Source organism: Limanda limanda, chromosome 13 (assembly GCF_963576545.1).
Source record: "Limanda limanda chromosome 13, fLimLim1.1, whole genome shotgun sequence".
Taxonomy (NCBI): domain Eukaryota; kingdom Metazoa; phylum Chordata; class Actinopteri; order Pleuronectiformes; family Pleuronectidae; genus Limanda; species Limanda limanda.
The window spans coordinates 23,810,043-23,835,995 of record NC_083648.1 but is presented as its reverse complement, the minus strand read 5'-3'; the positions used below and the strand labels follow the sequence as shown (position 1 = coordinate 23,835,995).

Genomic DNA, 25,953 nt, shown 5'->3' with positions numbered 1-25,953 from the left:
GGGGTCAGAGAGAAAAGCTTCAGAGGACTACCTGGAGGAATTGAAAAAGAGAAAGAAAACCATCCTAGAGGTATCTGAAGGTCTGGTCAGAGAAGCAGACAGGTGTGCAGAAGAGGCTGAGGGCAAGGCTGGCAGCAAGATGGCCAAGCTTATCTCCAAGTCAAATATTCTAAGGAGGGGCTGCAAGGAGAAGTTGGCTGAGCTTGAAACAATTGAAAATAAGATTGTGGTCAAGGCAGCAGAGCTGAGAAGATAGAGGCTTTTGTAGTGTTGGGGTGGGATGTTCAATTTCCTTCTGTGGCCATTTTCTCTGGCCATGTTTTATGGAAGATACTTTTTTCTCAATGCAGAAAGCATCCTTTATTGAACTCATACTTGGTAACTGTTTGACAAAAATAAACATCCTTATGGATTAGAAGGCTCAGTTATTTCTGATTCTATTTGTTACTGTTTTGGACCTGTTTGACTTCCAGCTGCTGTAGGTCCAGAGATACAGTCTTTGCCTCAGTGCTAGGCCAGCTAGTTGTCGCCTGTATTCCTTCTCAAACAGGTCTAAAGACACACACACAACGTTCTGTGTACTGTTATGTTCAGATATTGTTCTTATGTTGAATGGGTATAAATTTACTTTGGAAGTAATTCTGTGACTTATTTCTTCTGTAATTGTAATTTTCCTTCATACATTTTTCCAGTTTTAAGTTTCATATGTTTTTTTTATCAAATGCACAACAATAACATTAAGCAGTCGCTGGCAATGAAATGCTTGAGTTTTTTGCCAGTATGGCCATGGAATAGGTCTTAAATTCTATTCAAAGTGGTCTTAAAAAGGTTTTAAAAAGTCTAAAATTGAACTTGTTAAAACCTGCAGGAACCCTGAGTGTGGTGTAATGGCAGAATCTTCCATGACAACAATCTTGAGGGATTTGATTCATAACAAATCATTGTGTTTGCTCTTGGTAGCAACAGACAGACGTGAGCTCTCTGTGTCTCTCTTTGCAGTCATGATCCTGGTGGACCCCGGTCTGTACATTGGCACCGCGGCCGATCTCAATGACAGGCAGACACTGGCTGATGCTGCTGTCACTCATGTCCTGTCTGTGGACTCTGTCGACCCCACCCCTCAGCTTCCCGCTGATGGTGCCTTCTGCTTGAAGTGGGTCAACGTTTTAGATGAGGTGACCTCTGACCTCTGGACAACTGCTACCTCTTCATTCAGGAGGCTGTCGCTGGCGGTGGGACTGTCATTGTTCACTGGTAAGGGTCAGAGGTCAACGGGAAGACCTAAAGTCCGGCTCTGTTGGTTTTTCTTCAATCATGTGTTTTGTATTCCTTAATCTATTTCTAGCCAGAGTCCACATCTCAAGCAAATGGCGGAGGGATTTGTTTCTATGTAAACCATGGCTGGTGCAGCAACGTGAAAGTGATTTTACTTCTTTAGCATGGCGGGAGTTTACATCGTTTGGCAAGGAGATTAAAGAGGCCAAACGACAGTATTCAAAGCAGTTGGAACAACAATTTGCAGCCAACGACTCCTCGTCAGTCTGGAAAGGCCTTCGGGTGATCACCGGCTGCTAAACCAAATCCCCCCAGTCTGTGGAAGACCTTGTTCTTTCAAACGACCTGAATGACTTCTACTGCAGTTACACTGACAATGGACCAGTCCTAACCCTACCCAACATTCCCAACCCCCCTCCACAGCTATCACACCTCTTCTTCCAAGCCATGACAATGATACTACCCCCCTCTAAACAAAATGGTCCCAGACTGCCACCTCCCCCCCATCACACCTATCTCCATTCAGGAGAGAGATGCCAACAAACTACTGAAGAGACTGAACCCCGGCAAGGCAGCTGATCCAGACGCTGTCTCCCCCTCCACACTAAGGTACTGTGCGGACCAGCTGTCTCCAGTGTTCACAGACCTCTTCAAAACCTCACTGGCTGAATGCGTGGTACCTGCCTGCTTCAAAACATGCACCATCATCCCTGTTCCCAATAAGCAGTGGATCACAAGCCTTATTGAATACAGACCAGTCGCCCTGACCTCTGTAGTAATTAAGACCTTTGAGCGCCTCGTGCTGACCCACCTCGAGGCCATCACCACCCACCTCCTCGACCCACTGCAGTTTGCCTATAGAGCCATCAGGTCTGTAGCCCACCTGCCGGCTCTTCTCATATTTGGGATCAAAGAACACGACATGACCCCCATATACACGCGACCAGTGTGCATTGATCGTCATGTGATGTGCAAGTTGATATGGACGGAAGTTGTTTCTGATATGCAGCTAGAACTGAGATTTACATTAATGACCACACAAATACGTTTAAAAAAGAAGATGAATGAGTGTGAATGTAGCCTCAGGAAAGAGACAACAGTGACTCTTGATCATTCACAAAAGACTAGTGTGCAAGATAACTGTTTACGAAGTCTAAACGTAAATTTCCACCTGAGCAGAGTCCAAACTGTCAAAAATATGAAATATAACAATAAGATTTGAAAAATCTATTGTAAATCAATGTAAGTCAGTTTTTCACTTAATAGTGTCAGATTGGGAAGGTGTAATAACAAAATAAAATGTGTTGTCTAGGATACATCCAGTGTACATCTTACTTCATCCTTCAGTGCAGAGGATGGAAAAAGCTTTATTGGGGGTGATAGATGGACAGGTACACTCTCACACACACACACACACACACACACACACACACACACACACACACACACACACACACACACACACACACACACACACACACACACACACACACACACACACACACACACACACACACACATACACAATCCTTTTATTACGATGTTTACTTTTCTCATTAGGGCTGATATTTTTCATTTAGATTAACAGAGAGGTAGAAGTTCTCCAAAATAGCTGTCGCTTGTATTTGGAGCGCCGGCACATGGTTCTGCGTTTTCAGAGACACGCAGGTACATCCAAGTGCAAAAGCCCCTTATGTGCCCCTTGCTTGCTGCAGTACATCTTCTTAATAAGATAACACCCTTCAATTTGTGGTATTAAGACAGGAGATCTGGAACATCATATAGCAGTGTATGAGGAAACCATTGTGTTTTTATCAGATCTTGTTAAATCAATAACATCCCACTTAAAGTTGATGTTTCTAAATGAACAAGAGAGAAGAAAACCATTGGTATCCTACCCATTTGTAAACGCTGTAGACGGTTTTAAATATCTGGGTATAAGAATAACAGCAAAGCTCAACACCCTTAGTGCAACTAATTATGAGCCCATGTTAGCTAACCTGTCAGAAGAGGTCCAAAGATGGACAACATTGCGTCTGTCTAAACTGGGAAGAATAACTGTAATTTAAATGAATATATTGCCTAAATGTCTATACATTTTTCAATCAATCCCATTTGCTTCTCCACCTTCATTTTTTCCTGAAGTGAGCTCCTTTCAAACTTTATTTGGAACAACAGGGCGCCAAGACATAGACTCTCTCTTTTATATTTGCCTTATGATAGGGGAGGGTTACAACTACCAAATATACAGTGGTACTACTGGTCTGCACAATTGAGGGCTGCAATATTTTGGGTTTCTAAAGAGGAAGCTCAGACCTGGTTACGAATGAAATGTTGTGTTCAAAGGGTTTGAGGCCCGATAGATTTGTATACTCTCCTCCCCTTAAGAAATTAAGAAAAAACACAGTTAAACCCTTTGTGAAAATCACCATTGTTGTCTGGCATGAAGTGAATAAATATCTGGGAGATTTCCCAGTGTTCCCAATGACATGGGGTTTAAAGCATGGTTAATCAAGGGCATAGTTAAACTACTATATCTCTATGAGGACAACACTCTAATGACGTTTGTGTCATGGAAATTTACTGAATCTAACTGTCCTGTTATGGAAATTTACAGATCCTCCGGTCCTGACATGACTGTGCTCAATCGCTCTGTGTTGGAGGAATGTTCGTTGCCTCTCTCTAGGCCACTGGTTGAAAAACTTAACATCAAGGTTGGCTCTTGAGAAACGAAAATGTATTGTTGGGAAGAAAGGTTCTAAATTTACAACATCTGGGAGATAGTTTTGGAATATGTAAAAAATTGTGACATTGAAGAGGCATTGGAAATGTGAAGTGACTAATCTGTTGTGAGGAATCTACATACATTATTTTCATTCATTTATTTATTTAAACAAAATCAGTATTTTCATTGTAATTATTGTCCTTGAATTTGTGTTTTAATTATATCTTATCCATTTATTTATTTTCAAGTGATATTTGTATTATTTATTGTTATTTTATATACTGCCATATGTTCAGTGTGGGGGAAGGTTCATGTATGTATGTAAATTGATTTAAATGTAAAATATATATATATCACAAAGAGTATGCCTCTGTGGCTCTTGATGTCCACATGTCAGTTGAAAGCACAACATTGTCCACACCACTCAATCCCTTTCTGACCTTAGAGCAGCAGTCTTCATAAAGAGCTGGTAGTTTCCCCTCCATCAAAGAATTTCGTACAGTGGGTCAAGTGTCCTCACAACATTCCTAAAGCCGTCATCTTCCACCACAGAAAGATGTTGCAGGTCCTTCACAATCATTCAGTATATTTGTTTCAATTCCAGTATGATGTAATTCATTTAAATAACACGTACCAATGGGATAAATGTTTTATGTCAAGGTCTGAGCATCATTTATACTTTTTGAGTTGGCTACAGTAACAAATGACCACTTACACTTTGAAAATGTATATTAGCCGAAGATGTCTAAAATAATACTTTCACCACTAAAATCCATATGGATATTCTCTGGCAGACTGAAAGGTCTCTGCCCCTGGGTCGGGGGTGGGGGTCTGTCGGGGACAGGGGGTGGGGGGGTTCTCACCTCCTCTCTCCGTTTCTGGGGGGGGGGGAGCAAAGTGGGCGCGCTGTGACTGGAGCGGCTCTTGAAAGCAGCGGAACTCACACAGACAGCTGGAGCAGTGCAGACAGGAGAGAGAGTGAAACTAGAGTCTCGATCTCATTACACTGGTGTTGATCAATATCAAGACCAACGTTGGTATCGATATTATCGATACTTGGATCGATCCCTCCACCACTAGGCCACAGCGTTTGCACTTCAGCATTGGAATCGTGGTTCAGCCCGGGTTGTTTCCGCTCACTCGAGACTCAAAGTCTGCAGAGAGGAGGAACATGTCCGCCGTGCAGCTGCTGCGGGTGTCGGTACATGAGCGGATCAGCGCTGCCGCTGAAGACTTTCTGCTGCAGCTGGAGAAAGAGGAAGAAACGTCTCCAGTCCCGGAGCTGAGAGCGATGCTCACCGAGCGGCTGACGGCGGCAGCGGAGGAGATCACCGCTGTGTTCGAGGAAACCGTGGAAGAGTACGAAGACAGACTGGAGCGGTCCGAGCGGGAGATCTGCCGCCAGAGGAGGCTGCTCGATGCCGTGATGAAGCCCGAAACAAGGCTGCACAGAGCAGGTTAGTCCCTGCTCCCTGGAGCCGGAAAGCTAGCTGAGCTAGTGGAGCTAAGCTGCTCTCTGGTAGCTGAGCTAGTGGAGCTAAGCTGCTCTCTGCTAGCTGAGCTAGTGGAGCTAAGCTGCTCTCTGCTAGCTGAGCTAGTGGAGCTAAGCTGCTCTCTGCTAGCTGAGCTAGTGGAGCTAAGCTGCTCTCTGGTAGCTGAGCTAGTGGAGCTAAGCTGCTCTCTGGTAGCTGAGCTAGTGGAGCTTGCTTTTCTTCGAAAGACACAAACAGTTGTGGCTCTGAAATGTATTTAATGTGAGAAGAGCAACTCGTCACTAACAGCTTCAAGAAGTTGATCTGAATTTGACTAAGATCTTTAAAACCATTAAGACAAAGTGTAAGAGACACAAATATAAACAGTCAGGTCAAATTAAAAAACGTTTTGCAGTTCAGAGAATAGAAAATAAAAAGTACAATGAAACAAGATAGAACAAAAGTTACAGAGACAATGAATGAATGCAAGGCCTCAGATGTGACTTAATAAAAGGCAGCGACAAATAGAAAAAACTATTTAAACAGAAGTAAAAGTTGTAGCAGAAATTAAATATTTTCATTTATTAATGTGAGTAAATAAACTCAGTGAAAACTGTATTCATGGATTGTCCACCGACTGAACATTGACCTATTTGTCTGCTTGAAGCGGGAGTAATGTCTGAAAGCTGTGTTTTCAGTTTTCATTTAGCAGTTGTGCTCAATGTCATATTTGACATAGTAACATTGAAGCTGTGCTTAAAGATTTTGTTTGTATATTCTACTAAACTGCTTAGAATGTGAAAAAAGTGGGCGAGAGCATGAATCTCTAGAAGAGCAGCCAGGGTGACCGCTCTACTCAGTTAACATAAGCAAGCTGTTCCACAGCCAGTGTTCCCCAGGTTTAAATAAGAATCTCATATTTCCTGTGGGTTCAACACTTTTCTTTCACACGATGCAGGAAAACCTACAGTGCCAATACCAGTACATCATAAAAACATAATACCACTAAATGAAGGCTACTTATCAATTGTCAAAAAACACCTATATGCATAAATGCAAACAAAAAAACACTCAACAGATAAACAAATGTATTGATCATGAAATAATGACCATGACACTGTAGTTCTGTCATCTTTCAACCCAGGATTAACCTGCACACAACTGTAGCATCACAACCTGCATATCATAGTATCAAACTACAGAAGTCTGGTGCTGCTCAGATAGAGCCACTCCCTTTTTTTGTAAAAGTATCAATAAAGTATCTGTATCAACATGTTTTGTACTGTGACACTATTTGAGACCAAATAAAACCAAACCTCTCTACTCTTCATGCAGACTTCCTGCAACCGGTGCTGAGTAAAGAAGAGGTTCCTCCTGAGCAGCAGCAGTGGAGCCCTCTCGCAGACCAAGAGGACCCAGAGCCCCCCCACATTAAAGAGGAACAGGAGGAACCTTGGTCCAACCAGGAGGGAGTGCAGCTTCAACACCTGGAGGAGGCTGATATCAAGTTCACATTGACTCCTTTCGCTGTGAAGAGTGAAGAAGACGAAGAGAAACCTCAGTCGTCACAGCTTCATCAGAGTCAAAATGAGGAGAACAGAGCGGACTGTGGAAAACCAGAACCAGCCAGGAGCTCAGGTCCTGATGGATATTTACAACCAGGTCCTGAGGACAAGACTGAAGACTCTTCTGAGACTGAAGACAGTGAAGATGATTGGTTGGAGACCAGAGAGCCTGAGGGATATTTACAACCAGGTCCTGAGGACAAGACTGAAGACTCTTCTGGGACCGAAGATAGTGAAGATGATGGGATGGAGACCAGGGAGCTTCAGTCTGGTTTGAATATAAAAAACGACAAACAGCCTTTAAGTGATACGAGATGTAAAACTGATAACAAACCATTTAGTTGCTCTGAGTGTGGTTACAGATTTAAATTAAAGTCCCAGCTAACTCAACATATGACAATTCATACAGGAGAGAAACCATTTAGTTGCACTGAGTGTGGCAAAACTTTTAGACTGAAGTTCACGCTGAAGAGACATATGCCAATTCATACAGGAGAGAAACCATTTAGTTGCGCTGAGTGTGGTAAAAGATTTATTGAAAAGTCCCAGCTAACTCTACATATGCCAATTCATACAGAAGAGAAATCATTTAGTTGCTCTGAGTGTGACAAAAGTTTTAGACGAAAGGAAGTGCTGGCGGTACACTTGACAATTCATACAGGAGAGAAACCATTTAGTTGTTCTGAGTGTGGTTATAGATCTAGACTAAAGCACCAGCTAACTGCACATATGAAGACTCATACTTTAGAGAAACCACTTAGTTGCTCCAAGTGTGGTTATAGATGTTACCATGAAAATTCTTTAAAGTTACATATGATGAGTCACACAAGAGAAAAACCATATAGTTGTTCTGAATGTGGTAAAACATTTAGATATAACCAACAGCTGAATGAACATATGATGATTCATACAGGAGACAAACCATTTAGTTGCTCCGAGTGTGGTAAAAGATTTACCCGTACGACCGTTTTAAAGACACACATGAGAGTACATACAGGAGAGAACCCCTTTTGTTGCTCTCAGTGTGATAAAGCATTTAAACAGAAATCTGAGTTAAATTCACACATGGCAGCTCATACTGGAGAGAAACCATTTGGTTGCAATGAGTGTGCAGAAAGATTCAGACGTAAGAACCAGCTGAATGTACATATGAGGATTCATACAGGAGAGAAACCCTTTAGTTGCACTCAATGTGCAGAAAGATTTAGACTTAAGAACCAGCTGAATGTACATATTGGGATTCATACAGGAGAGAAACCATTTAGTTGCTCTGAGTGTGCTAAAACATTTAGCCTTCAGTCCAGTTTAAAGAGTCATATGAGGATTCATACAGGACAGAAACCATTGGTTGCTCTGAGTGTGGTAAATGATTTAGCCGAAAGTCCAATTTAACTATTATATGAGGATTCATAGAGGAGAGCAGGGATTCAGTTGCATTGTTTGTAACAAAAGATTTATTAGGATTGATTAGCAGCTATTCATGTTATACATATTCATAGTTCACTGTTGTAAATAGAGAATTAAGAGTCCCTCCTTCACCTGTTTTTATCAGTTCAACAGTTTTTGGAAAGAAGCATTGCACACACACGAACAGGCCCCGCCCCCACTCACTCACTCACCCACACATGCGAGAGGTGAACTCGTTGATGTGAACGAGGCTGTAAATGTCGACTTGAAGCGTCACAAGTGTGATTCCAGGGTTTCTGTCTAATGATAAATTATTAGCGATGCTGTTTCAGGATCAGAACAAAAGCAGCGGTTGGTTTGTATCGTGTCAGAGTCTGAGTGTCGTCCTCCACACTCACTGACCTGAGCTCACTTTACTTTTTCTCTATGGACACCAACACTCTACTCTACTATTCACTCCAGAGTTTAAGAGAGACACACACACACACACTAACCTCATACAATAGAAACCTAAAAGTTCATCTAAATCATAACACCTCACTTTACTGACCTGGTTAAATATATTCTGGGCCAAATGTTTCAAATTTATTCAAGACCAAGTTTTATTAACAGTCAATTTTATTGTGTTTATTCATCAAGGATATTCTAATATTTCTAATTCTAATGTCAGACTGAATAGTCTAGACTCCTTGTGTTTGTATAGGGATCTATGGAGATGCTGCTGAGAGCTTTTTAGATTAAAGGGAATGCACAAGAAATCAAAATACGTTTCGCAAGTGAAAGGTCTAAACTGTGAAACAACACATTCAGATGTGATGGTGAGAAATTAGCTTTATTTTGTGTATATATATATATTGAACTGTTTTATACAACAATTTTTTTTAATGTGTGCGTTTGATGTGAATGTTTTGCTATACACACATTTAAATAAAAATATCTGTAAATAGCAGAAGAAAATGAAAAATTAAATGTGAAATTGTATTATGCATAATAAATCACAGATGTTAAAAAATACAAATTTTCACTGACAAATCACATGAATTCAAGGCTATTAATGTTTTCTATTGTTGATCAATCATATACGCTGTAATACACAGTTGTTTTCAGTTGATATATTGAGGGAAGTTACAACAGTTGTTAAAAAGCTGGAAATAAGCTGTGCTATATATTGTGTTGCCCAATCTAATATCTTTTGTAATACCAGATGTGCTCCACAAGATGGCAGCTCAGTTGAGATTAAAAACATCTGCATCTTTCACAGCAACTTGAGGCCAAACTTTCCAACAAAGTGAGGTCAGAGGAGGACTTTTAACGTGAAAGAGATGCAGGCAGCATCAAGATAAATAAGGGTATGTGAACCGATGAGAAATCTTATCATAAACGATGCAACATTTGTGGATTTGGCAACAATTTAAGATTTCTTTTCTATTGTGAGGACTCTTTGCTGAAACTGAAATAAACCATATGAACAGAGACAAATGTTTAAACAGCGTGTGCACACATTCCCCTGCTTCACACAACACAAGACATAACGTGAAGCGCACAGTCAGGACATCAGGGTTAAAGTGACGGAACGATCTTGAGTCATGATCTGTCATCACCGTTTAATAACTTAATACATGTGATTATCAGTTTTAGTGAAGAAGGACAGAGACGGAAAACACACACACATACACACACATACATACACACACACACACACACACACACACACACACAGAGCAAGAAGGTTCTTGGTTAAAATCCTGGTTTGGCTTGGGTCTTTCTGTGTGGAGTTTTCAAGGTCCCTCCATGTCTGTGTGGATGTTCTTCTGGCACTCCGGCGCCCTCCATCAGTCTAAAGACACAGAAACAGGGTCAATTGTCATCAAGTCATCAATCAAACAACCTGTCAATCACTTTTGGGACATATAGTCTATCCTAATCAAATGTTTATGTCAGGTGTACCCACCGCTAACCAGATCAGTTGAATGTCTCCAGCTCATATACCGCTGATGCCATTCTGTGACTTATTTTAAACGCTGAATTTAAAATGGTGTGACAACCCTGGAGCTGTCTGCTGTGGGGTTGTGCTTGTGTTTGTGTTTCAGGCTCCTGTAGGCGGAGTCAGACCTTAGTGGTCAGCAGGGATATGGCACACCTGGGCTGACCAATATGTCAGAGGTCTGCAGACTGGGCTCTGGCTCTCTCTCCTTCACCGGGTCTACCTCCACATGTACATCCCAGCTTGGCATTTGCGTGACTCTTACTTCTATGCACCCACCCACAGAACTGGTTACCACGTTCAGCTTTAAGGCTAGTTTACTTTGTAGAATAAATACTTTAACTGCAGAACTTTGTTGCCTTCCTTGTTTCTTGTTGCACAACATGAGCCAATGTGAAACAATGTTTTAAATGAAAATAATCTTCCACTAGACCAAGACACATCTGCTGGTTAAAGAACTCCTTTGTTTGTCCTGTCTCCACTTACTTCAACTTGTCTATAAAAGTATCATCCTCCTCTCTCCTGGCGTGCACGAGTATCGAATGAAGAGCAGGACTTAGAAAAACTTTGGTTAAGTGCTTTTAAACAAAACACTTTGGCCAATATGTCTTTGATTTGAATGAATGGGTGTGTTTGCAGTCACAGAGGCGGGTTAGTCGGCCAGTGCTCTCGGTGTGTGTAGTTGTGCGTCTGCTAATAAAGTTGACATTGGATTTTTACAGTAATTAAATGTTAGTGGAGTGATGCAGATGTCAGTTGTGCCTAAATTAGTTTTTTTAGTTTTTTAGTGACAAGGTTCTAAATTAGTAACGTTGTTGAATTTCTGGTCTGCCCTCTTTCTTTCCCTCTTCTTTTCCCCCTGACCTTTTCTAGCTCACAGACCTCACAACACTGCAGGGTTTGAAACCATTCAATCCTCTTTATGATTTGTGTTAGGTTCACTTTTTTATTTATTGGTAAGAAGCATGACAGTTTTAAGCATTTGTGTTATTAATACAGTACTGTCTGTATTCTTACTGCAGACAGCAGAAGTATTTTTAATTCATATAACTCAAATACTACGAGTCCTGTGACCAATCATGTACCATTTTGGTTCATTGAAACTTTGTACAAATAAAGACCATGTAGAATGTATCATAAAATAACCTAATTTTCTTGCTTTCTGAGACTTACAATGCAGGATGAATGTAAAACTCTCTCTGTCATTAAAAGCAGAGTTAAAGCAAGGAGCTGATTGGATCTCTGTTGTTTCCACCACCGGAACAACATACTATTCAAACATACCACTCTAAACACAGAAAACCTGACATAACTGTAAATTGAACCATAAGTTACTACATCCTGCAACATCCACATCTCATAACATACACAAAATCAACTGAACCCAACAGAGGACTTCCAGTTTTCTTCCTCACAGAGAGATGTTCCTCCAGGATTCAATGACGGCTGCAAGCCTGAATGCATTTTGAAAAGATTCCCAGGGAACAGATCAGACATTCAAAAAGAACTGAGTCTAAAGTGGTAGCTATATGTATTTCAATTACATATTAAATTCCCAGCTTTATTACATGTTTTAGTTTAATGTAAAGTGTCACATATGATGAAGTGTTTTCTATCATTTTGAGTCAGTGGGAAAAAATCGAATAATTTGAGAGTGACTCCTTTAAGTCAACGTTTTAGGCTTGATTTTGTTTGGGTGCATAATGAAAATTTGCAAAGAGGACACATCTAGTAGGAGGAAACAAAATCACAGAGGGCGAGAGGAGGAGGCTGGGACAGATTCAAAACATCTGGAACCAAAGCACTGACAGCACACACACACACACACACACAGAGCCTGGCCAGAAAGGTTAACAGAGATTGAGTCGTTTTAAGAGGGTTTACAGTGATCATGTCATGAGAAACAACATTACTATACTGTATGTAATAGGTTTAATGGATTCACTGAGACAGAGCCGTGGGAGAATGATAACTGATACCAGGCCTGAAATGATCCAGCCACTTACTGAAAGATGAGTTTTAGGGATTAAGCTTCCACAGAGTCAGACAGTGGGGGTCAGCAGGGAGATTGTTCATGAGGACAAGGGCAGGAAAGGAAAAGGCAAAGGCCCTGCAGCCTGCTGACATCTTTTTAACAGACACACAGGAGCCCTGTATTCTGATGGAGCCAGGGAATACACGCAAACATTTGTACTATTTCCTTTTTCTGGATTTAGTTAAAATTCCAGCTTTCTGAAGCATTTAAAAACCTTTAATATTTGGCCTGTAACAAAGTCCCACTATCTGCTATAGACAGAAAACACTGACTTTTATGCTTAATGTTTGAAAAAAGGCCTTCTTAGTGTTGTTATGTGCTGATCAAAAATGCATACAGGATCAAATGTAATATCCAGGCTGCTTTCACCCTTGAAATTAACTCTGAACTGGATATTCTCCAGAGGGGCTGTATGTGTGAACGTAAATATCTGAGTGAGAGCCTCTACAGACCTCGCCCACTAGTGTAAAGGTTTCAGACATAGAAATGAAAAAACAAAGACGACTAATATCTCTAGATGAAAAGGTCAGGCCATACATGGAGGAGACACAGATGAAGATGTTAGGGAGTGTTTCATGATGAGATGATCAAAATTATTGATCATAATTTGTTGTTACTTGATCAAACTGGTGTCATTGTCTGGCCAGTGTCCAGCGTCTCAGTTTCCCAATCAGTCCAGAAAGATACCTGGGGGGAAAAAAACTGAAAACTGGGGCTGTCCAATAGCACACACAGTGACACAGACTCACCCACACTGAACAGTTAAAGATTCAAAACACTTCTGCTGAGGCTGCAGATTGATGGATTATTTACTTAAGCCACCGAAACACATCGAGGAATAAGACCATCCATTATAACCAATACATGTCTGATTGTTGATATAATGTAATGGATTATCTATTATAATTCACTTTTCTTTATCTTCTGTTTTGTAATAGGTGATACTATTCTCCAACATTTTGAGGCATTCCTGTCCCTCGAGAGCACGAGTGAGGAGTTCCTCTTCTTCCCGCCAAAACAGAGGAGAATGGACATCTTCTTCCGTGATTTCCTCAGCAAGCCCTATCCTGAGCTCTGGGCTTTTTGCCAGAAGCTGCTCATCTTGTCCCATGGTCAAGCCACTGTGGAGAGAGGCTTTTGTGTTGTTGCGCAAAGGCAATTTTACCATTTGGGCAATGATTGATAGAAGGAACCACTTTGATGTATAGAAAGATGAGCAAATGGATTCCCTCAGATATCAGGGTGTTGCTCAAGCAACTGATGTTATACGACTTCCTCACACACAGTGTCACCTAACAATGACTTCACAGGACAGGGGATGTGTGTGGGTTGTAAAACATTGATAAGAGATCCTTGAAAACAGATGTTTCACTCAAGGGGTCTGAGACAGAGTAGGAGACAGGATACTTGATCTAAAGATCGAAGAGGTTAATCGATAACATGTGTTCCTCACCAGGAGGAGCTTTGAAATGTATAAAAGTGGTGTATATCCTGTATGTCATTGCTCATTGTCAGTGTTGGGAAGGATACTTTCAAAACGTATTCCGTTACAGAATACAGAATACATGCCCAAAAATGTAATCTGTAACGTATTCCATTACATTAACTAATCTGAGTAACGTATTCTGAATACTTGGAATACTTCCGGGTTGTATTGCATTTTTTAAGTGTATGATTGCGGCGTTGTTATAGTCAGTGGAGAAGCAGCAGTTTAAACTCTCTCTCCAGCTGGATGTCCGGCTCCCATCCACTCCACCTCTGTGCCGGCCCCACCGGAGGCTGAAGGACCCCCCCCCCCCCCCCCCCTGCGCCAAGGCTGCCTCGCGCCGTGCTACGATCGTTTCGGCGTCGAGTTTTTTTTTTTTTGCGCTTGACGCGAGCGTATCGCTCCATAAAACACACTGAAAAATGATTTTAAACGATATTGATGACATTTTATATGATATAAATGATAAAGTATGCATCCCATAGTTTGTATTCCCCTTCTGTTGTCCTGGAGTTTTAATTTTACCAATTTTACCGATCACATTATTAAATGCCCCCCTCTGCCCATCCATACAGACACACAAGCAGTCATAAAGATAAAAAGAGAGGGGGGGGCGGAGAATACGTAATTTACCCTCGACACCCGACATTGAACGGAGCAAACAGCGGAGAAGTTCTTGAAGATGGATGAAATTAAATTGGGACGCTGTTGCAGTTAATGTTGGAGCAACAAGTGACTAAATGCTTTTATACTACTGGGTCAACGGGTGATATTATCAGCGTCGCTTCAGCGTCCGGTGTGAACCCGGCGTGCCTCGCTGGTCTCCTGCTGAGCCATGACAGCGGAGCTCTGGAAGCGCAGGTCGGTCTTCTCTCACCAGGTGCTGGAAGGGCAGCTTGCGGATCAGCAGCTCCGTAGATTTCTGGTAGCGACGGAACTCTCTCAGAGCCTCGGTCCCGGGCCTGTAACGGTCCCGAGCCGGTAGCGGTGAGGCTCCTTCACGCCGCCGGGGGCCCGGGCGCTCTTACGGCAGCCCTGGTCTCCAGCTGCTTCCTGGGGGCTTTGCCGCCGGTGGATTTACGAGAGAGTGAATAAACTCGAGAAGTACCGTCATGTAATCCACTGATTTCAACAATGTAACTGTATTCTGAATACCATCTATTTAATTTGTAACTGTAACGGAATACAGTTACTCATAATTTGTATTCTAAATACGTAACGCCGTTACATGTATTCCGTTACTCCCCAACACTGCTCATTGTATGAAATCTTTGCCATGGTTTTGTACGGTGATGCCCATATGCAGATGTAGAATTAAACTTCCAGAAAGAACAATTGCAATGACTTGTGCTTGACTATTGAGAAATTCCTGTGACACCCTAGCCTGAGCTCTGGGCTTTTTGCCAAAAGCTGCTCATCTTGTCACATGGTCAAGCCTCTGTGGAGAGAGGCTTTTGTGTTGTTGCGCAGAGGCATGTGTGCGACTATGCCACGTTACACGGAGGTGTTACGAAGGTTCCACTCTCTAAGGAGCTCCTGAATTCTGTGGCATCAGCCAAGTCCAGGTACTGCATCCACCTGGATCAAAAGAGAAGGAAGAAAAAGTCCGAAGCACGGGGTCAGAGAGAAAAGCTTCAGAAGACTACCTGGAGGAACTGAAAAAGAGAAAGAAAACCATCCTAGAGGTATCTGAAGGTCTGGTCAGAGAAGCAGACAGGTGTGCAGAAGAGGCTGAGGGCAAGGCTGGCAGCAAGATGGCCAAGCTTATCTCCAAGTCAAATATCCTAAGGAGGGGCTGCAAGGAGAAGTTGGCTGAGCTTGAAACAATTGAAAATAAGATTGTGGTCAAGGCAGCAGAGCTGAGAAGATAGAGGCTTTTGTAGTGTTGGGGTGGGATGTTCAATTTCCTTCTGTGGCCATTTTCTCTGGCCATGTTTTATGGAAGATACTTTTTTCTCAATGCAGAAAGCATCCTTTATTGAACTCATACTTGGTAACTGTTTGACAAAAATAAACATCCTTATGGATTAGAAGGCTCAGTTATTTCTGATTCTATTTGTTACTGTTTTGGACCTGTTTGACTTCCAGCTGCTGTAGGTCCAGAGATACAGTCTTTGCCTCAGTGCTAGGCCAGCTAGTTGTCGCCTGTATTCCTTCTCAAACAGGTCTAAAGACACACACACAACGTTCTGTGTACTGTTATGTTCAGATATTGTTCTTATGTTGAATGGGTATAAATTTACTTTGGAAGTAATTCTGTGACTTATTTCTTCTTTAATTGTAATTTTCCTTCATACATTTTTCCAGTTTTAAGTTTCATATGTTTTTTTTATCAAATGCACAACAATAACATTAAGCAGTCGCTGGCAATGAAATGCTTGAGTTTTTTGCCAGTATGGCCATGGAATAGGTCTTAAATTCTATTCAAAGTGGTCTTAAAAAGGTTTTAAAAAGTCTAAAATTGAACTTGTTAAAACCTGCAGGAACCCTGAGTGTGGTGTAATGGCAGAATCTTCCATGACAACAATCTTGAGGGATTTGATTCATAACAAATCATTGTGTTTGCTCCTGGTAGCAACAGACAGATGTGAGCTCTCTGTGTCTCTCTTTGCAGTCATGATCCTGGTGGACCCCGGTCTGTACATTGGCACCGCGGCCGATCTCAATGACAGGCAGACACTGGCTGATGCTGCTGTCACTCATGTCCTGTCTGTGGACTCTGTCGACCCCACCCCTCAGCTTCCCGCTGATGGTGCCTTCTGCTTGAAGTGGGTCAATGTTTTAGATGAGGTGACCTCTGACCTCTGGACAACTGCTACCTCTTCATTCAGGAGGCTGTCGCTGGCGGTGGGACTGTCATTGTTCACTGGTAAGGGTCAGAGGTCAACGGGAAGACCTAAAGTCCGGCTCTGTTGGTTTTTCTTCAATCATGTGTTTTGTATTCCTTAATCTATTTCTAGCCAGAGTCCACATCTCAAGCAAATGGCGGAGGGATTTGTTTCTATGTAAACCATGGCTGGTGCAGCAACGTGAAAGTGATTTTACTTCTTTAGCATGGCGGGAGTTTACATCGTTTGGCAAGGAGATTAAAGAGGCCAAACGACAGTATTCAAAGCAGCTGGAACAACAATTTGCAGCCAACGACTCCTCGTCAGTCTGGAAAGGCCTTCGGGTGATCACCGGCTGCTAAACCAAATCCCCCCAGTCTGTGGAAGACCTTGTTCTTTCAAACGACCTGAATGACTTCTACTGCAGTTACACTGACAATGGACCAGTCCTAACCCTACCCAACATTCCCAACCCCCCTCCACAGCTATCACACCTCTTCTTCCAAGCCATGACAATGATACTACCCCCCTCTAAACAAAATGGTCCCAGACTGCCCCCTCCCCCCCATCACACCTATCTCCATTCAGGAGAGAGATGCCAACAAACTACTGAAGAGACTGAACCCCGGCAAGGCAGCTGATCCAGACGCTGTCTCCCCCTCCACACTAAGGTACTGTGCGGACCAGCTGTCTCCAGTGTTCACAGACCTCTTCAAAACCTCACTGGCTGAATGCGTGGTACCTGCCTGCTTCAAAACATGCACCATCATCCCTGTTCCCAATAAGCAGTGGATCACAAGCCTTATTGAATACAGACCAGTCGCCCTGACCTCTGTAGTAATTAAGACCTTTGAGCGCCTCGTGCTGACCCACCTCGAGGCCATCACCACCCACCTCCTCGACCCACTGCAGTTTGCCTACAGAGCCAACAGGTCTGTAGCCCACCTGCCGGCTCTTCTCATATTTGGGATCAAAGAACACGACATGACCCCCACATACACGCGACCAGTGTGCATTGATCGTCATGTGATGTGCAAAGTTGATATGGACGGAAGTTGTTTCTGATATGCAGCTAGAACTGAGATTTACATTAATGACCACACAAATACGTTTAAAAAAGAAGATGAATGAGTGTGAATGTAGCCTCAGGAAAGAGACAACAGTGACTCTTGATCATTCACAAAAGACTAGTGTGCAAGATAACTGTTTACGAAGTCTAAACGTAAATTTCCACCTGAGCAGAGTCCAAACTGTCAAAAATATGAAATATAACAATAAGATTTGAAAAATCTATTGTAAATCAATGTAAGTCAGTTTTTCACTTAATAGTGTCAGATTGGGAAGGTGTAATAACAAAATAAAATGTGTTGTCTAGGATACATCCAGTGTACATCTTACTTCATCCTTCAGTGCAGAGGATGGAAAAAGCTTTATTGGGGTGATAGATGGACAGGTACACTCTCACACACACATACACACACACACACACACACACACACACACACACACACACACACATACACAATCCTTTTATTACGATGTTTACTTTTCTCATTAGGGCTGATATTTTTCATTTAGATTAACAGAGAGGTAGAAGTTCTCCAAAATAGCTGTCGCTTGTATTTGGAGCGCCGGCACATGGTTCTGCGTTTTCAGAGACACGCAGGTACATCCAAGTGCAAAAGCCCCTTATGTGCCCCTTGCTTGCTGCAGTACATCTTCTTAATAAGATAACACCCTTCAATTTGTGGTATTAAGACAGGAGATCTGGAACATCATATATCAGTGTATGAGGAAACCATTGTGTTTTTATCAGATCTTGTTAAATCAATAACATCCCACTTAAAGTTGATGTTTCTAAATGAACAAGAGAGAAGAAAACCATTGGTATCCTACCCATTTGTAAACGCTGTAGACGGTTTTAAATATCTGGGTATAAGAATAACAGCAAAGCTCAACACCCTTAGTGCAACTAATTATGAGCCCATGTTAGCTAACCTGTCAGAAGAGGTCCAAAGATGGACAACATTGCGTCTGTCTAAACTGGGAAGAATAACTGTAATTTAAATGAATATATTGCCTAAATGTCTATACATTTTTCAATCAATCCCATTTGCTTCTCCACCTTCATTTTTTCCTGAAGTGAGCTCCTTTCAAACTTTATTTGGAACAACAGGGCGCCAAGACTTAGACTCTCTCTTTTATATTTGCCTTATGATAGGGGAGGGTTACAACTACCAAATATACAGTGGTACTACTGGTCTGTACAATTGAGGGCTGCAATATTTTGGGTTTCTAAAGAGGAAGCTCAGACCTGGTTACGAATGAAATGTTGTGTTCAAAGGGTTTGAGGCCCGATAGATTTGTATACTCTCCTCCCCTTAAGAAATTAAGAAAAAACACAGTTAAACCCTTTGTGAAAATCACCATTGTTGTCTGGCATGAAGTGAATAAATATCTGGGAGATTTCCCAGTGTTCCCAATGACATGGGGTTTAAAGCATGGTTAATCAAGGGCATAGTTAAACTACTATATCTCTATGAGGACAACACTCTAATGACGTTTGTGTCATGGAAATTTACTGAATCTAACTGTCCTGTTATGGAAATTTACAGATCCTCCGGTCCTGACATGACTGTGCTCAATCGCTCTGTGTTGGAGGAATGTTCGTTGCCCCTCTCTAGGCCACTGGTTGAAAAACTTAACATCAAGGTTGGCTCTTGAGAAACGAAAATGTATTGTTGGGAAGAAAGGTTCTAAATTTACAACATCTGGGAGATAGTTTTGGAATATGTAAAAAATTGTGACATTGAAGAGACATTGGAAATGTGAAGTGACTAATCTGTTGTGAGGAATGTGTGCTGTACTCTACTCCATGTTTGTGACTGTATTTTATTCTACATACATTATTTTCATTCATTTATTTATATAAACAAAATCAGTATTTTCATTGTAATTATTGTCCTTGAATTTATGTTTTAATTATATCTTATCCATTTATTTATTTTCAAGTGATATTTGTATTATTTATTGTTATTTTATATACTGCCATATGTTCAGTGTGGGGGAAGGTTCATGTATGTATGTAAATTGATTTAAATGTAAAATATATATATATCACAAAGAGTATGCCTCTGTGGCTCTTGATGTCCACATGTCAGTTGAGAGCACAACATTGTCCACACCACTCAATCCCTTTCTGACCTTAGAGCAGCAGTCTTCATAAAGAGCTGGTAGTTTCCCCTCCATCAAAGAATTTCGTACAGTGGGTCAAGTGTCCTCACAACATTCCTAAAGCCGTCATCTTCCACCACAGAAAGATGTTGCAGGTCCTTCACAATCATTCAGTATATTTGTTTCAATTCCAGTATGATGTAATTCATTTAAATAACACGTACCAATGGGATAAATGTTTTATGTCAAGGTCTGAGCATCATTTATACTTTTTGAGTTGGCTACAGTAACAAATGACCACTTACACTTTGAAAATGTATATTAGCCGAAGATGTCTAAAATAATACTTTCACCACTAAAATCCATATGGATATTCTCTGGCAGACTGAAAGGCCTCTGCCCCTGGGTCGGGGGTGGGGGTCTGTCGGGGACAGGGGGTGGGGGGGTTCTCACCTCCTCTCTCCGTTTCTGGGGGGGGGGGGGGGGGGGAGGAGGGGCAAAGTAGGCGTGCTCCGCGCTGTGACTGGAGCGGCTCTTGAAAGCAGCGGAACTCACACAGACAGCTGGAGCAGTGCAGACAGGAGAGAGAGTGAAACTAGAGTCTCGATCTTATTACACTGGTGTTGATCAATATCAAGACCAACGTTGGTATCGATATTATCGATACTTGGATCGATCCGTCCACCACTAGACCACAGCGTTTGCACTTCCGCATTGGCCTCGTGGCTCAGCCCGGGTTGTTGCTGCTCGTTCGAGACTCAAAGTTCACAGAAAGGAGGAACATGTCCGCCGTGCAGCTGCTGCGGGTGTCGGTACATGAGCGGATCAGCGCTGCCGCTGAAGACTTTCTGCTGCAGCTGGAGAAAGAGGAAGAAACGTCTCCAGTCCCGGAGCTGAGAGCGATGCTCACCGAGCGGCTGACGGCGGCAGCGGAGGAGATCACCGCTGTGTTCGAGGAAACCGTGGAAGAGTACGAAGACAGACTGGAGCGGTCCGAGCGGGAGATCTGCCGCCAGAGGAGGCTGCTCGATGCCGTGATGAAGCCCGAAACAAGGCTGCACAGAGCAGGTTAGTCCCTGCTCCCTGGAGCCGGAAAGCTAGCTGAGCTAGTGGAGCTAAGCTGCTCTCTGGTAGCTGAGCTAGTGGAGCTAAGCTGCTCTCTGCTAGCTGAGCTAGTGGAGCTAAGCTGCTCTCTGCTAGCTGAGCTAGTGGAGCTAAGCTGCTCTCTGCTAGCTGAGCTAGTGGAGCTAAGCTGCTCTCTGGTAGCTGAGCTAGTGGAGCTAAGCTGCTCTCTGGTAGCTGAGCTAGTGGAGCTTGCTTTTCTTCGAAAGACACAAACAGTTGTGGCTCTGAAATGTATTTAATGTGAGAAGAGCAACTCGTCACTAACAGCTTCAAGAAGTTGATCTGAATTTGACTAAGATCTTTAAAACCATTAAGACAAAGTGTAAGAGACACAAATATAAACAGTCAGGTCAAATTAAAAAACGTTTTGCAGTTCAGAGAATAGAAAATAAAAAGTACAATGAAACAAGATAGAACAAAAGTTACAGAGACAATGAATGAATGCAAGGCCTCAGATGTGACTTAATAAAAGGCAGCGACAAATAGAAAAAACTATTTAAACAGAAGTAAAAGTTGTAGCAGAAATTAAATATTTTCATTTATTAATGTGAGTAAATAAACTCAGTGAAAACTGTATTCATGGATTGTCCACCGACTGAACATTGACCTATTTGTCTGCTTGAAGCGGGAGTAATGTCTGAAAGCTGTGTTTTCAGTTTTCATTTAGCAGTTGTGCTCAATGTCATATTTGACATAGTAACATTGAAGCTGTGCTTAAAGATTTTGTTTGTATATTCTACTAAACTGCTTAGAATGTGAAAAAAGTGGGCGAGAGCATGAATCTCTAGAAGAGCAGCCAGGGTGACCGCTCTACTCAGTTAACATAAGCAAGCTGTTCCACAGCCAGTGTTCCCCAGGTTTAAATAAGAATCTCATATTTCCTGTGGGTTCAACACTTTTCTTTCACACGATGCAGGAAAACCTACAGTGCCAATACCAGTACATCATAAAAACATAATACCACTAAATGAAGGCTACTTATCAATTGTCAAAAAACACCTATATGCATAAATGCAAACAAAAAAACACTCAACAGATAAACAAATGTATTGATCATGAAATAATGACCATGACACTGTAGTTCTGTCATCTTTCAACCCAGGATTAACCTGCACACAACTGTAGCATCACAACCTGCATATCATAGTATCAAACTACAGAAGTCTGGTGCTGCTCAGATAGAGCCACTCCCTTTTTTTGTAAAAGTATCAATAAAGTATCTGTATCAACATGTTTTGTACTGTGACACTATTTGAGACCAAATAAAACCAAACCTCTCTACTCTTCATGCAGACTTCCTGCAACCGGTGCTGAGTAAAGAAGAGGTTCCTCCTGAGCAGCAGCAGTGGAGCCCTCTCGCAGACCAAGAGGACCCAGAGCCCCCCCACATTAAAGAGGAACAGGAGGAACCTTGGTCCAACCAGGAGGGAGTGCAGCTTCAACACCTGGAGGAGGCTGATATCAAGTTCACATTGACTCCTTTCGCTGTGAAGAGTGAAGAAGACGAAGAGAAACCTCAGTCGTCACAGCTTCATCAGAGTCAAAATGAGGAGAACAGAGCGGACTGTGGAAAACCAGAACCAGCCAGGAGCTCAGGTCCTGATGGATATTTACAACCAGGTCCTGAGGACAAGACTGAAGACTCTTCTGAGACTGAAGACAGTGAAGATGATTGGTTGGAGACCAGAGAGCCTGAGGGATATTTACAACCAGGTCCTGAGGACAAGACTGAAGACTCTTCTGGGACCGAAGATAGTGAAGATGATGGGATGGAGACCAGGGAGCTTCAGTCTGGTTTGAATATAAAAAACGACAAACAGCCTTTAAGTGATACGAGATGTAAAACTGATAACAAACCATTTAGTTGCTCTGAGTGTGGTTACAGATTTAAATTAAAGTCCCAGCTAACTCAACATATGACAATTCATACAGGAGAGAAACCATTTAGTTGCACTGAGTGTGGCAAAACTTTTAGACTGAAGTTCACGCTGAAGAGACATATGCCAATTCATACAGGAGAGAAACCATTTAGTTGCGCTGAGTGTGGTAAAAGATTTATTGAAAAGTCCCAGCTAACTCTACATATGCCAATTCATACAGAAGAGAAATCATTTAGTTGCTCTGAGTGTGACAAAAGTTTTAGACGAAAGGAAGTGCTGGCGGTACACTTGACAATTCATACAGGAGAGAAACCATTTAGTTGTTCTGAGTGTGGTTATAGATCTAGACTAAAGCACCAGCTAACTGCACATATGAAGACTCATACTTTAGAGAAACCACTTAGTTGCTCCAAGTGTGGTTATAGATGTTACCATGAAAATTCTTTAAAGTTACATATGATGAGTCACACAAGAGAAAAACCATATAGTTGTTCTGAATGTGGTAAAACATTTAGATATAACCAACAGCTGAATGAACATATGATGATTCATACAGGAGACAAACCATTTAGTTGCTCCGAGTGTGGTAAAAGATTTACCCGTACGACCGTTTTAAAGACACACATGAGAGTACATACAGGAGAGAACCCCTTTTGTTGCTCTCAGTGTGATAAAGCATTTAAACAGAAATCTGAGTTAAATTCACACATGGCAGCTCATACTGGAGAGAAACCATTTGGTTGCAATGAGTGTGCAGAAAGATTCAGACGTAAGAACCAGCTGAATGTACATATGAGGATTCATACAGGAGAGAAACCCTTTAGTTGCACTCAATGTGCAGAAAGATTTAGACTTAAGAACCAGCTGAATGTACATATGGGGATTCATACAGGAGAGAAACCATTTAGTTGCTCTGAGTGTGCTAAAACATTTAGCCTTCAGTCCAGTTTAAAGAGTCATATGAGGATTCATACAGGACAGAAACCATTTAGTTGCTCTACGTGTGGTAAAACATTTAGCCTTCAGTCCAGTTTAAAGAGTCATATGAGGATTCATACAGGACAGAAACCATTGGTTGCTCTGAGTGTGGTAAATGATTTAGCCGAAAGTCCAATTTAACTATTATATGAGGATTCATAGAGGAGAGCAGGGATTCAGTTGCATTGTTTGTAACAAAAGATTTATTAGGATTGATTAGCAGCTATTCATGTTATACATATTCATAGTTCACTGTTGTAAATAGAGAATTAAGAGTCTCTCCTTCACCTGTTTTTATCAGTTCAACAGTTTTTGGAAAGAAGCATTGCACACACACGAACAGGCCCCGCCCCCACTCACTCACTCACCCACACATGCGAGAGGTGAACTCGTTGATGTGAACGAGGCTGTAAATGTCGACTTGAAGCGTCACAAGTGTGATTCCAGGGTTTCTGACTAATGATAAATTATTAGCGATGCTGTTTCAGGATCAGAACAGAAGCAGCGGTTGGTTTGTATCGTGTCAGAGTCTGAGTGTCGTCCTCCACACTCACTGACCTGAGCTCACTTTACTTTTTCTCTATGGACACCAACACTCTACTCTACTATTCACTCCAGAGTTTAAGAGAGACACACACACACCCACTAACCTCATACAATAGAAACCTAAAAGTTCATCTAAATCACAACACCTCACTTTACTGACCTGGTTAAATATATTCTGGGCCAAATGTTTCAAATTTATTCAAGACCAAGTTTTATTAACAGTCAATTTTATTGTGTTTATTCATCAAGGATATTCTAATATTTCTAATTCTAATGTCAGACTGAATAGTCTAGACTGCTTGTTTTTGTATAGGGATCTATGGAGATGCTGCTGAGAGCTTTTTAGATTAAAGGGAATGCACAAGAAATCAAAATACGTTTCGCAAGTGAAAGGTCTAAACTGTGAAACAACACATTCAGATGTGATGGTGAGAAATTAGCTTTATTTTGTGTATATATATATATTGAACTGTTTTATACAACAATTTTTTTTAATGTGTGCGTTTGATGTGAATGTTTTGCTATACACACATTTAAATAAAAATATCTGTAAATAGCAGAAGAAAATGAAAAATTAAATGTGAAATTGTATTATGCATAATAAATCACAGATGTTAAAAAATACAAATTTTCACTGACAAATCACATGAATTCAAGGCTATTAATGTTTTCTATTGTTGATTAATCATATCGCTGTAATACACAGTTGTTTTCAGTTGATATATTGAGGGAAGTTACAACAGTTGTTAAAAAGCTGGAAATAAGCTGTGCTATATATTGTGTTGCCCAATCTAATATCTTTTGTAATACCAGATGTGCTCCACAAGATGGCAGCTCAGTTGAGATTAAAAACATCTGCATCTTTCACAGCAACTTGAGGCAAAACTTTCCAACAAAGTGAGGACAGAGGAGGACTTTTAACGTGAAAGAGATGCAGGCAGCATCAAGATAAATAAGGGTATGTGAACCGATGAGAAATCTTATCATAAACGATGCAACATTTGTGGATTTGGCAACAATTTAAGATTTCTTTTCTATTGTGAGGACTCTTTGCTGAAACTGAAATAAACCATATGAACAGAGACAAATGTTTAAACACCGTGTGCACACATTCCCCTGCTTCACACAACACAAGACATAACGTGAAGCGCACAGTCAGGACATCAGGGTTAAAGTGACGGAACGATCTTGAGTCATGATCTGTCATCACTGTTTAATAACTTAATACATGTGATTTTCAGTTTTAGTGAAGAAGGACAGAGACGGAAAACACACACACATACACACACATACATACACACACACACACACACACACACACACACACACACACACACACACACACACACACACACACACACACACACACACACACACACACACACCGACAGAACAAGAAGGTTCTTGGTTCAAATCCTGGTTTGGCTTGGGTCTTTCTGTGTGGAGTTTTCAAGGTCCCTCCATGTCTGTGTG

The 25,953-nt window shown here is 41.6% G+C and overlaps 2 protein-coding genes across 2 annotated transcripts; both read left to right on the top strand.

The window, feature by feature from the left end:
- The first annotated feature begins 1,753 nt into the window (after positions 1-1,753).
- Positions 1,754-9,027, top strand: LOC133017565 (zinc finger protein 3 homolog). The gene is made up of 4 exons (XM_061083673.1): positions 1,754-2,145; positions 3,893-3,989; positions 5,028-5,457; positions 6,808-9,027. Exons 1-4 carry the CDS (start codon positions 1,754-1,756, stop codon positions 8,427-8,429), a joined length of 2,541 nt encoding a protein of 846 aa, XP_060939656.1. The 3' UTR covers positions 8,430-9,027.
- Positions 9,028-20,567: 11,540 nt separating this feature from the next.
- LOC133018742 (gastrula zinc finger protein XlCGF57.1-like) lies at positions 20,568-24,986 on the top strand. The gene is made up of 2 exons (XM_061085174.1): positions 20,568-21,019; positions 22,370-24,986. Exons 1-2 carry the CDS (start codon positions 20,734-20,736, stop codon positions 24,073-24,075), a joined length of 1,992 nt encoding a protein of 663 aa, XP_060941157.1. The 5' UTR covers positions 20,568-20,733; the 3' UTR covers positions 24,076-24,986.
- The last annotated feature ends 967 nt before the right edge of the window (positions 24,987-25,953 follow it).